Below are 12,655 nucleotides of genomic sequence, written 5' to 3' on the forward strand. Positions count from 1 at the left end.
ATTTTCTGAATGTTTCCCTTACTTTCTACCTCTGTTTTTGCTTTTCATTTTGCACTATCCATGTGGGCAAGAGCAGCGTTTCTCAACCATTTTTTTTTTTTCATTTTGCCTCCCCTTCGCTTGTCCCCAGAGCCTTTTTAGATATTTCATCCTAATTGGACCTGTGGAAATTTTGATAACACGGATATACTGTATATCATGTACATGTACCCTATTTATATCTCTGCTTTATACATACAAAAAGAATGTACAAAGTTTACTCTTTATATTCAATGCAGGATTAAGAATGACTAAAAAATTTAAGCTAGAAGTTAAATTTATAAGCTATTGACATTTAACTTAACTTTATATCTAAATTTGTAGAGCGACTTTAAGGTAATATATTCACTTATATAAATAGGAATGTGTCCAATTCCATATTCAAATAAAAATTTATGTAAATACTTGATACTAATACCAATGTATAGACGTACTTAAAACTCTACCAAAACTGCTACAAACCTTTGAAAATTAAATTATTTTCATAACATGTATTTTAGGTACTTTTAATTTTTTTTCATGTAAGAAAATAATTTCTACCTTCACTAGTTGCTGGATATTCGTCCAGATATTGTCAACATTTTTTTGGCACTTGACATAATTATTCATGTGTTGAATATCTATAGTAGAATTAAATCATAAAATACAAAGTACTTGCATTTAATACTCAAGGCCCACGTCACACTGAGGCTCAGACATAAGCAGCATCCACAGGACAGTCAATGGCAGCTCGGAAGTAAGAAGGCCGCCTCTCACAACATGGCTTTGAGAGCAAGCAGATGATGGAGAGAAAGTTCTCCAATGAGGCATCAAGTCACCGTAGATTTGTAGCACGGATCTTGCATACAGTTTATCTTTCACGAACTAAGTGTCAGTGCTTCTTGTATGACATACACACACACACAAACACCAAGAGGAAAATGAATACTAAGGAATAAGATATTTTTGGACAGGGCTGAGCTTTGGAGCACCACAAAGCATCGTAATATCTAAGATTTGTTCACACCCTTGAGAACTAACTTTTGCACCTTTGGGAGCAATATCATCCAGAATGACAATACAGGATTTAGACAACATTATCATTTTGAATCTTTCTTTGTATTTTTGCATTAAATTTCCTGTTTCCCAAAGGACTTTCAGAAGTTCCAATCCAAGTCTATTCTTTTCAAACAAAAGGAAACTCTTTTTGTAATGACTTTGGAAGTGGATAAATATTATTATCATGTAAAGAATTAACTTTCAGCTCCGATCCTGAACTTTTTTTATCTTGCATAAGAAGTTATGTTCCTTGGCCCTCTCCATTCCTGCTCTTGAAATGGTAGGGGTGAGACTGTCTTTGGCCAATCAGTTCCTTAGTAACTGGACTCGGTCTTATTCACTGTATTATTCTGGGCGCCAGGCCCAGTGCAATCACTCAATAAAGAATTTTTACTAAAGAAGCTTCTCAGATTTTCTGTTCCTCCTGGAGGGTGTTCCTGAATGACCAAGCTATTTTGCTTCATCACGGCCACATTGGCTAGGATTATAGTAGACATGGCTGATTAGACACTCTACCCTTACTGATGGCAATAATGCCTGCTGAGTTTATTGCTAGAACCACTAGGATTCTATTTCCTTTAAGGTGCATGCGGCTCTGGGGATTCAAGTTGCAAGAGCAGCATGATTTTCAGCCTTTGCCTAGTGCTCACACGTGTGACCTCATCTCTAATTTGCCATCTAGTTTGTGAGAATAGGAAATAATTAGCCTGGTGTCATCCACAGAGCCACATATCTAACCTCACCCTCTCCCTGATTTACACAGCTCACAGCAGCCACACAATTGACCACGTTACTTTTTGGCGGCTCTTTACCGAAGTGGCAGTTGCCTATCTTGACCCTGAGAACCTCTGGAGTCTCCTCGCAAAGAATGATGAATGGTCATCTGCCTCCTGTTATCTCCACCCATTCCCATGAGATAGTGGACCCCATTTCAGTTTGATTTCCAAAATTTGGCGTGTAATAACTAGAGCGTTACTTCAGGTCAGAAACAAGACTTTGAATTCTGAGATCTTGCTCTGCTGTTTTTGCCTGCTAACCTGCTCATTCTTCTTTATTTACAAGGCATGGCTGTATTCTCTCTTCTGGATGCCAGACATGTGGGCTTTAGTGCGCCGCTATGGTCTGAATATTTGTGTCCCCACAAAATTCATTGAAAAATCCTGACCTCAAAGTGATGGTATTAGGTGGTGGGGCCTTTGGGAGGTGATTGGGGGGGAGGGTGGAGCCCTCCTGAAGGGAATTAGTATTCTAATAGAACAGGCCTGAGATAGATCCTTTGCTCTTCTGCCACATGAGGATAGAAGAAGTCAGCAGTGTGGGCCCCAGAAGCGGGCTCTCACCAGAACCGGACCATGCTGACACCCTGATCTTAGATTTCCAGTCTCTAGAACTGTGAGCTATAAATTTCGGCTCTTTACAAGCTACCCGGTCAATGCTGTTTTGTTAAAGCAGCCCGATTGGACTAAGACCCGACCTGACCTATTTTTCTCCTTAGACTACCCCGCAGGAGTCTGTAAAATACCTGTGGGTGGAGAAATCATCTTACCCAACCTTGTTTCCCAGGCATCTATTCTAGTCCTAACCCTCTGAGGAGCTCAATCAATGTGCACGAGCAGAATAATCATGGTAATCATAGGAGAAAGAAAAACACCGATATATGCTAGATAGCTATGATTTGAGAGGACAATAGATCTAATGACACTGTAAATTCTTCATGGTTCTACAAAGGAAGTTATAATTTAATGTTGTGTGGTATTTAAAAGAAACTGTTTGGTTGCAGGGGTATTTTCTTCAAGTGTGCATTTTCAATATTTCAAATATCACAATGGAAATCCTAGGCCTGGTCATGAATGGAAGACTCACTCTCCACTTTTATTCCAGTATCCTCAATACCTGCAAGGGGCTACCTGGTCGTACTTTCCTGGGCTCCCTCAGGTAATAAGGAAACAACTTGTGTTGTCTCCACACTCGTGGCTATTTTCCAACTCTAGCCTATGCCTTTGGGCCTCAACTTGAATGAGTCTTTCAAAGGGTCAATGAGACTGTGAACTCGAACGAGTGATATCTACGTCATCTCCCCAGGTTTCAATGGTGGAATCAGATTTTGGGTCAGTTTTTTTTTCTTTACTTGAATTGTGTGCAGTGAAGACATTTATTATTTTTTCCCCTAAAAAAGCATCCGTATAAATACTGCAAAAATGAAGAGTGGTCTCATTCACTATACTTGTCTTCTTTTCCATTAGTCACCCAGTTGGAGTCTATTTCCCAACTTCTCTGCACTTAGAAGTCCCATGAGAAGAAATTCAGGCCACCTAATGTGAGCAGAAGTGATATTGCCCTGTATGGTCCTGGCCCTTGAAAACATCCCATGTGATCCACCTTCCTTTTTCTCTTTACAACCGAGTGGAATAGACTCAAGTACCACAGACAGATTTGGAGTCACACGTTGAACATGCCTAAGCCACAAAATAGAGGGTACCATGTCCCTGAATCACTGTTTGGAGAAGAGTCAACAAGAAGATTCAACTGGGCCAGCCCTGGTGGCCTAGTGGTTAAGTTTGGCATGCCCTGCTTTGGTGGCTTGGGTTGGGTTCCTGGGCGTGGACCTACACCACGCGCCTATTAGTGGCAGTGCTGTGGAGGTGGCTCACATATAAAAAGAGGAAGATTGTCTGGCAGCGGATGTTAGCTCAGGGTGAATCTGCCTCAGCAAAAAGAAAAAACAAAAAAGAAAAGAAGATTTATCTAATCAGAAGTGCCTGCATTGTGCTCTTACATGAAGGAAAGATAGATTTCTGTTACGATCAAATTACACTTTTCTGTTTGTCTGTTACAGCAGCGAGCATTAACTTAACTGACAAGTATCTTTAACCATATACTATCCTGAAGAATCTTTCCATAAGAAAATGAACTTCACCCTTTGGGAACAGCAAATACCCTCTAGACATTAAATAATTTTAAAAAATGGTCATAAAATTATTTATTTAAGAAAATAGACCATATTCTTCTCTATAAAGAAATTTTTGGGAAATCATAATGTACAATACATTTTTAAAATTTTATCATGATTTTTGTTCAGGTATTTTTCAGCTGGTGCAGAATTATGAGTCGAGATTGCTGTTTGGGGGCTTAGTAGACAATGATATAATTTACCAGGGAGGGTCATGTGTTTAAATTGCTTATTTATTTGTTGACTTTTCTTTGAAGATTGTCACATGAGGGAAAGGCACCTTTGCATTTCCACTCTGACAATCTCCCAGGCACAGGGGCTAAAATTCTTTTCCTTCAGATAGCGATGAATTCCTTGGAAGTACTTCCGGACAACAATTCCCAAATAAGGACAAGCCAGATTTTCTTCTTCCACCTGCTCCAGGCTGTGATCAAGTCTAGAGAGTAGCTGGTCGAGGATGGTGGTGTTCCAAGCAGCACGGCTGTGCTCTGTGCTGAAGAGGTTGAAGACCTGCTGGAGCATCTGCTGGTGGAAACAGGTGACTTGTGTCCTCTCGATTTGGGTGATATTGTCTGTTTCCCCAGGAAATTTGAAGTCGTTTCTGTCATTCAGGCATGACTGAGAGGGGATACTTTCCAGCTGTTTCAACAACATGAGGATTTCCGTTTTTCGTAGGCTACCGGTCCAAGGCGAGTCCCCGCCAAGAGAGCAGGCAGGGATGGAGCAGAGCATCACTCCTGCCACAAGCCAGTGGATCTGGGCCATGGAGAACTCCGGTGATTCACCAGTCTGCCAACAGGGGGCGCGCGGGCACCGCTGAGCAATGAGCGCAGTTTCCTTCGCGGGCTGCCCGGAACGCGGGATTCTCTAGGCGGCCGCCAGAGGGCGTGCAGGGGCCTTTACTATCGCCCGAGTTTCGGAGGGAAAGACTTGGGAGCTTTGCTTTCGGTCATTGGGGCCGCTCCAGGGAGATACAGTCGCGGCCCCCGGGACCCACTTTGCGTTGCTTTAATAGTGGAGAAACCTCCCTTTCCGCGGCCCTGACTGCTGAGGAGGGAGCGTGGCGGCGGCCTCGCCGGGGACGTGTCTCTCAGGGGGCGAGCACAGAAGCCGGCGTTTTCTGCGCTTTCGCCTGAGTTTTGCGCTTTCCTTTCGCACAGAAACTTCAGCGGGGCTATTTTTACAGCGAACCCGTTTCCCGAGGATCTGAGGCCGGAATCCGAGCGGGTTGAGTCGTGTTTACAGGTTCGGGAGAGTGTGAGGGCGAGACGCGGGGACAGATGCAGAGACGGGGGGCCGGGGCCGTGGGCCGCGGCGGGTGCCCCCCACGTGCTCGGTGACTCTCCTGGTGACTTGTCAGCGCGACAGCGGGAACGTGGTGGAGGACAGTATTGAGAAACTGAAAAGTGGGAATAGGGACAGTGCATTCTATTAAACATTTTTGCGATTAAAATATTTTAGTATTAAATATAAGTATGAAACAAAATTTTAAAATATTTTTAGCGTTAAAACAGCATTTCATTAAACTTGAACTTCATTTAAACTATATTTCATTGATACCTAAAGAAGAATTTAATATAATAATTCTTTCCTAGGTTGAATGGGAGTAAACGCGATAATATTTTCAAGATTACTGCTTTACTTGTTTTCAGTTGAGAGGATTGCCAATGTCTCGGGGCACCCTGACAATCGTAAATAACTTTTTTTTCACTTCACGTTGTTGAAAGGACTGTCACAGGTCCGCACCTTGACTGTATTGTTGGAGAAGAATTAGTGTTGTGTACAAGCCGCTGAGGACATTCAGCAGGTCAGGGCTTTGAATTTGCTTTGGTAAGGATTTTACAGACTGAGGAATTTGCCTACATTTCGTTGACACGGTGCCCCCTTCCTTCGTGAGACTCTCAGGGCCTTGCAGGGCAGGGTTATTTCTTGTCTATGTAAAATTTTGATATTTTGTTCATCACGGATATTTTGGCATTAATTTTCACTTTTTAATATTGGATTAAAATAGTATTTATCTTGATGAGTTCGATTTGGTGCCTCCTTAACTTCCATGCTTGAGGGAAGTACTTGCTCACTTGACCTTGATGCTAACCCGGGAAGTGGCTTTTGATTTAGCGTTGTGATCTGCCCCAGCTGAAAATCGAGGGGTGTCCTATTTCTCCTCACCCTTTCCCCCATATTTTTTTTAACCATTTCCCTGGTCTCTGTAACTTTTTTTCTTTTTTATCTGTGCCATAAAAAATATCATCAGAGATGGTCTGAAACTGAGGAGGAGAAAAGGGCCTATTTATCTCACTTGTGCTGTGCACAGAGCAGCCATTTTTGGTCAGACAACTTTCCTCCAGGCGGGTTCTCTGCAAAGAGCTTCAAGTGTGGTGTCAGGTTTCTTTCCTCAATGTGCTGGATACTGATCTAATGGAGGAATTTGGGCTTTCCTCAGCCATAGTCCTGCAGAAAGTCCCCTCCTCTAGTGTTTATTTGAGGAACCTCCATATACAGAGCCCCGAGAATCTTAAGGGAGCTGCAATCAAACCTTCTCTGACCTGGCTGAACGTGGACTGTGCAGATTATCGTATGTTGTATTAATACTGATCAGTAAGTGAAAAGCAATAGGATATATTGGAGTGTAAGAGGAAGCCATTTGGTGTAAAACTAATTCCGCCTGACCGTGTTTTTCCAAAAGAACCTGATATGGTCTGTGGAGGATGCACTGTACATCTGCTTTAAACATTTACTCTGCCCCAAAGACAAGAATGATGCCCCTAAAGACAGGGATCTAGCTTCTACCATATTGGCATTTCCTTTAGGATAAACATCTCTCCCTAAACACTAAGGATTAATTACTGACCTGCTGTGCTCACCTGGTGACCACCGACCTGCTGTGCCAGCTAAGCATCTCGTGACAGTAGTAAAAGAGATATTCTTGTCATATAGGGTGTATGCAAGCTGGTATATAACAACTCTGTATACCCCACTTCTTTGGTGCTGTTCCTTCCTTGGAGAAGGAAGGCCCTGGGGTATAGTCCTCAAACTTGGCTCATAATAAACTCACCACAATTTTGATTTATAGATTGATTATAGATTATTTGCTTCCACATTTCTTGGCATAGTCGCAGCAGGAATTCAGAGAAACCTGCTGGAGACCACTTGGAATCTACACTGAACTGGCATTTGGACCAATAGGGGCACATTGAGCACCCCCCAGGTCCCTGCATTCTTCAGGTGACCCCAATGAGTTCTTCTGAATCCTGGACCTCTTTATTTTAAGTCAATGGTCCAGAGTTTATACGAGCTGTTTTGAGCCTTAAGACTAGGTATCTTAAGGGGGTACCAGTACACTTCCTAGGTTAGAGGAACTTAGGGGTAATTCCTAGGAAAAAGAAACCTAGGGGGAATTTCCTAGGCCAGGGGGAACTTTGGAGTGAATGGCATAGGCTAACCTTTTTAATTTGGCTTTGTTTTGGAAAGAATTGTGTTTATAAAGTCTGAGCAAACTGCTTGATAGAGAAATGAGAGTCTGAACTTATTGCAATCTGAGGAGAAGGGACACCAGCTCCCCCCAGCTGTAGGGCATTTTCAGATGACTGAGAATCTCATGGGAGTGTCTGACCCACTATGCTGTCCCTAGAAATTATTCAGACTTTATAATAAAATGAAAGTAAAAGAAAAACAGGAAATTGAGCTTCTGAAAGCCGACCATTTCCCAAATGGGCGGTCTCCCCTTGGAACTCCAGCTGGCTTCATGCTGAAACTTGCATGTGCTTAACAAAATGGGCATAACTATAAATAGCTGGCAAGATGACCCAAGATAAGATAAAATTACAGTGACCACTGTTGGACTCTGTTTTTTTTTTTCCTGAGTAAGATTCGCCCTGAGCCAACATCTCTGCCAATCTTCCTCTGTTTTGTGTGTGAGTCACCATCACAGTATGGCTACGGACAAGTGGTGTAGGTCCACGCCCAGGAACCAAACCCAGGCTGCCAAAGTGGAGCGCACCAAACTTAATCACTAGGCCACAGAGCTGGCCTGTGGGGCTCCTTTTTTAAGAGCCACGTAAGAGAGAAATTTTTAGGGAGTTGAGCTTGCCAACTTCCAGCACGATTGCTCAAACTAAAGGTTCCGGAAGCTGTTAATATTTATTAAGAACAGCAAAAAAAAAACCCAAAAAACAAAAAACAGAAAACAAACCTTGCCAAGCTTGTTTTGTGTTCTGAGGGCTTAGCTTAATAATCGTCAGGTTGGAGACCTGAACAGATATTTCTCCAAAGAAGATATACAGATGGCCAACAGACACATGAAAAGGTGTTCAAAATCACTAACTTTCAGGGAAATGCAAATCAAAACTACAACGAGATATCACCTCATGCCCGTCAGAATGGCTATAATTAACAAGACGGGAAACAACATATGTTGGAGAGGATGTGGAGAGAAGGGAACTCTCATACACTGCTGGTGGGAGTGCAAACTGGTGCAGCCACTATGGAAAACAGTATGGAGATTCCTCAAAACATCAAGGATAGAACTACCATATGACCCAGCTATTCCACTGCTGGGTATTTATCCAAAGAACTTGAAAACACCATTGCATAAAGATACATGCACCCCTGTGTTCATTGCAGCGTTATTCACAATAGCCAAGACTTGGAAGCAACCTAAGTGCCCATCAAGGGACGAATGGATAAAGACAATGTGGTATATATACACAATGGAATACTACTCAGCCATAAGAAACGATGAAATCCAGCCATTTGTGACAACATGGATGGACATTGAGGGTATCATGCCAAGTGAAATAAGTCAGTGGGAGAAGGTCAAATACCGTATGATTTCCTTCATTAAGTAGTAGATAATAACAACAATAAACAAACACATAGAGACAGAGATTGGATTGGTGGTTACCAGAGGGGAAGGGGGGAGGGGGGAGGGTGAAAGGGATAATTTGGCACATGTGTGTGGTGATGGGTTGTGATTGGTATTTGGGTGGTGAACATGATGTAATCTATGCAGAAATAGAAGTATAATGATGTACACCTAAAATTTATACGATGTTGTAAACCAATGTTACTGCAATAAATTAAAAATTAAAAAAAAATAATCGTCAGGTTGGGGTTCCAAGATATAGTCAGACGGAAATGTGGGTTGCACTCCATTTATGGGTAAGGGTCCTACCAAAGTGCCTCCAGCCTCTGTGGAATTACAGTGGCTGTTAGAAGGAACATTCCCATTAGATAAGATTATTTAAGAAGTGTGCTTAAAAAGAAAGACTTCAAAATTCCAAAATAACCTTACTGAAAGTTTTGTTGCAAAAAGCTAATAGAAAATTAAGTTATAAAAGGTACCTAAAGGAAAATAGATTAGGCCATGGCTTTACAGACACCCCTGGTAATCTGCTCCCAGAGTCAATGAGACTCGGAGAGACTTTCTGGGAAACTGCTACTTTAAAGGTTATGGCATTGTTCAGTACGACCAGGTAGTTACTGTTTGTCCCAGCTGAAACCTGGCAAGATATTTGAAAGGATTTAGTAAATTACAATCAGAAATTTGGCCAAACTGGAAGATAATATTCAAATCCTGATAGGAATTTTCTTTCCAGGCCTTCTTCCCTAAGTTAAAATAAAGCTAAACACCCAGAGGGAAAGAAGCAAATTATGGATGATGTTGTTGAACAGGTAGAAGAGCAACTGAACTTGACTTACAAATCCTTGCAAGACTGGAAATGCAGCTCTGGAGGCAGTTGAGATTCCACTCATTTCCCTGATCTCAAAAGGCTTATCACCTCACCTTTCAGAGAACTGTTATTTAGCCCATCACCAATTCCTAAGCTGGAGAAAGAAAAAGAAAAAAGGGAAGAAAAATGTCCTTAAGAGCACCCTTGCCCAAAATCTAGCATCTTGAGTGTCTTCTCCACAAATACTAGTAGAAAAAGCTTAAAAAAAATTTGGGTTCAGTTATTCTTTCATAACTAGTGAGCCTTATGCTACTGTATCTGATTCACGGCAGTAATTTTAAAACAATAGCTCTGGAGTCTCTGTGTTTGTATGTTTATGTATGTTATATATGTGTGATACTTTACCTCCAGTTGGTAGAATTTCTGAAGAGTTCTATTCCATTGGCTTAAAGTAAGCACTTATACAAATGTAATGGAAACTAACCCAAATATCTTTCAAGCTAACATGATATAATCTTTGATAAATAAAAGCTTATTTAAATTTGTTTGATTAAAATAAACATGGTTTTGAAGTTATCAGCATGGAAACAAGTAAACTAAATAGATGTAAAGAAGACAAGGGTTTATAGATAAACTTATAGAACTTGAAATCTTAGAGTTTTGCTAAATTGAATTAAATGATGGAAAATTCATTAAATATTTAGATAATTTCCAAATAAGATAAAGTACTGAAACATTAATTGCTAAACATGTCTATCTACTTTTGACTTCTTATTAAAAAAAAAGTTTGGATCTAAACATGTCTTGTGTTTTATTAAAGAGATTGTACTATGAAGTAGCATGTTTCAAAAAATTATAAAAAATATTTATAAATTTGCTGAGCTACAGAATGCTAATGGCAAAGACAGTTTATAATTGCTTACTTCTTAGTTTCCACTAAAAATTAAGGTCTGTAAGGGTTAAAAATTCTAATTCATATGTGTGATTAGAGCTACTAAAAATAAGGAAGACATCTTTGTATTCAAGGAAAGTAAGATGTATGTTTTCAGTAAAGGAGGTATAAAGAATGGAAATACTATTGTTTTGTTAAGAAAGATAAATTTGTCCTAAAGTACTAGGAGGGAAGAAAGAAGGCATGAGACAAATTCTGAATGAAAAAAGAAAGTTGTAGAGATTTGTAAAAAAACCAAACAAACAAAAAAGCAAAACACTAAGAATTTTGTGCATGGTCAAGTTGGCTAAGATTAAAATAAATTTAATTAAGTGAATAAGTTTTAATATCAAAAGTAAGCTGGTACAAAAAATTAGAATTTGGTTTTCTCTCTCTTAAAGGAATAGTTTTCTTGAACTTTTAGTCTGATCCTGATAAGAGATTATAAAAGATTTTCTTTACTTTTGAGTGAGTCTCATTTTGGTTAAATATCTTAAAAGCATTGTTTCATAGTGACCATTGTTTCACAGTGACACTTGATCTTGTTTGACCAAGCGTTTTAAAACCTTTTGATATTTTTGACAAGGTCCCCAAAATTCATATCCTAAATGAAATCTTTCTTTTTACTTTTTTCTTTGAGAATTTTCAGAGAGCTCCTGGGACTTCTCAAAATAATCTGTTCTCTTCCTATAAAGAGGGAGATACTAAACTAATTAGGCTTATTTGGTATGCTGGATTGCATGGGAAGCATTGTCAAATAAATGATGCTAAGTCTTCTTAAGTTTTATTGTGTAGGTAAATATTATACACTATCTTAACCCTGCTACATTGCTTCCAGCACCACAGGAGGAAAAGACAGTGAGTGCATTATGTTATCTAATTTGGTTTACAGATAGGTCTTACTTAAATGATAAGCAAGGACATTATCAAGCTGGATATGCTATCCAGCCTCGAAAATACCTGCTACTTTATATTAACTCTGCTAACCCAGTAAAAGATTTCCTTCTATAGGCTCAAAAAATCACCATAGAAGAGAAACAAAGGTGGCATCAAAAGGAGGAATTTTTGACACCACCACGCAGATGTGGTTCAGGCCCTGCTAACAAACCATAGTGCCTGTTGGAGCACAATTGCCACTGCTCCAGCCTATACACCAGTTAACCCATTGGGCACCTGAAAAGATGATTTTATGGGGGAAAAGAAAGTGTTCTCCCATAGTGGCTCATAAAGCCTATACTTGTTGTGCTCTATGCCCAAAATATAATCTAGGGAAACTATTTCCTGGGTCACAAGGCCACTTTCCCCTTCCTAAGGGACCCTTTGAGATATGGCAATTGGACTTCGTTCAAATGCCACCATCTCAAGAATAAATTTATCTTGTAATGATCTGTATGTTCTCACTTTGGGTTAAGGCCTTTTCTTGCAGAAGAGCAATGGCTTTAGGTAAATTATTATTGGAAAGAATAATTCCTGTTTGAGGAATTCCTATTGAGTTACACAGTGACCAGGGAACTCATTTCATCAAACAAATAATTAAAACTATTTGTGACATTTGGCCAATAATGCAACATTTTAACTAACGGCACAATCAAAACTCAATTGGCAAAGCTTTCAGAGCATTTAATCTCTCATGGCCAAAAGCTCTTCCGCTAGTGTTCCTCAATCTTGGAGCTACAACTTTGGTAAGCATCAGCTGTCCTCTTTCGAGATAACAACTGGACGACCTATGCAATCAGACGAAGAAATGTATGAACCAATTTTGCTTAAAGGAGATATCTTACATTATTGTTAAAGTCTCATTGAGACACTTAAAAGAAATGAGAGGTTGGTAGCTGATTCTTTTCACAGTGAGCTCCTAGGAGATGAAGACCTTAAGGATCATGGACTTCAACCTGGAGATTTTGTTTATTGGAAAAGGTAACAGACGACAGACTCTTTGCAGCCCTGTTGGAAAGGACCATACCAGGATGAGAAGAAGAAGGCATCCATTGTAGACAGCTGTCCCAAGATTCCAGACCAGGCCTG

The 12,655-nt window shown here is 40.3% G+C and overlaps 1 protein-coding gene across 1 annotated transcript; it reads right to left on the reverse strand.

Annotated features, from left to right (window-relative positions):
• Positions 1-4,288: 4,288 nt before the first annotated feature.
• LOC131420114 (interferon alpha-2-like) lies at positions 4,289-4,900 on the reverse strand. The gene has a single exon (XM_058565895.1). It carries the CDS (start codon positions 4,790-4,792, stop codon positions 4,289-4,291), a length of 504 nt encoding a protein of 167 aa, XP_058421878.1. The 5' UTR covers positions 4,793-4,900.
• Positions 4,901-12,655: the final 7,755 nt, after the last annotated feature.

This window comes from Diceros bicornis, chromosome 22, assembly GCF_020826845.1.
Source record: "Diceros bicornis minor isolate mBicDic1 chromosome 22, mDicBic1.mat.cur, whole genome shotgun sequence".
Taxonomy (NCBI): domain Eukaryota; kingdom Metazoa; phylum Chordata; class Mammalia; order Perissodactyla; family Rhinocerotidae; genus Diceros; species Diceros bicornis.

Excerpts from the sequence above, each read along its gene's own strand:
- LOC131420114 (XM_058565895.1), bottom strand. The coding sequence starts at position 4,792 with ATGGCCCAGATCCACTGGCTTGTGGCAGGAGTGATGCTCTGCTCCATC.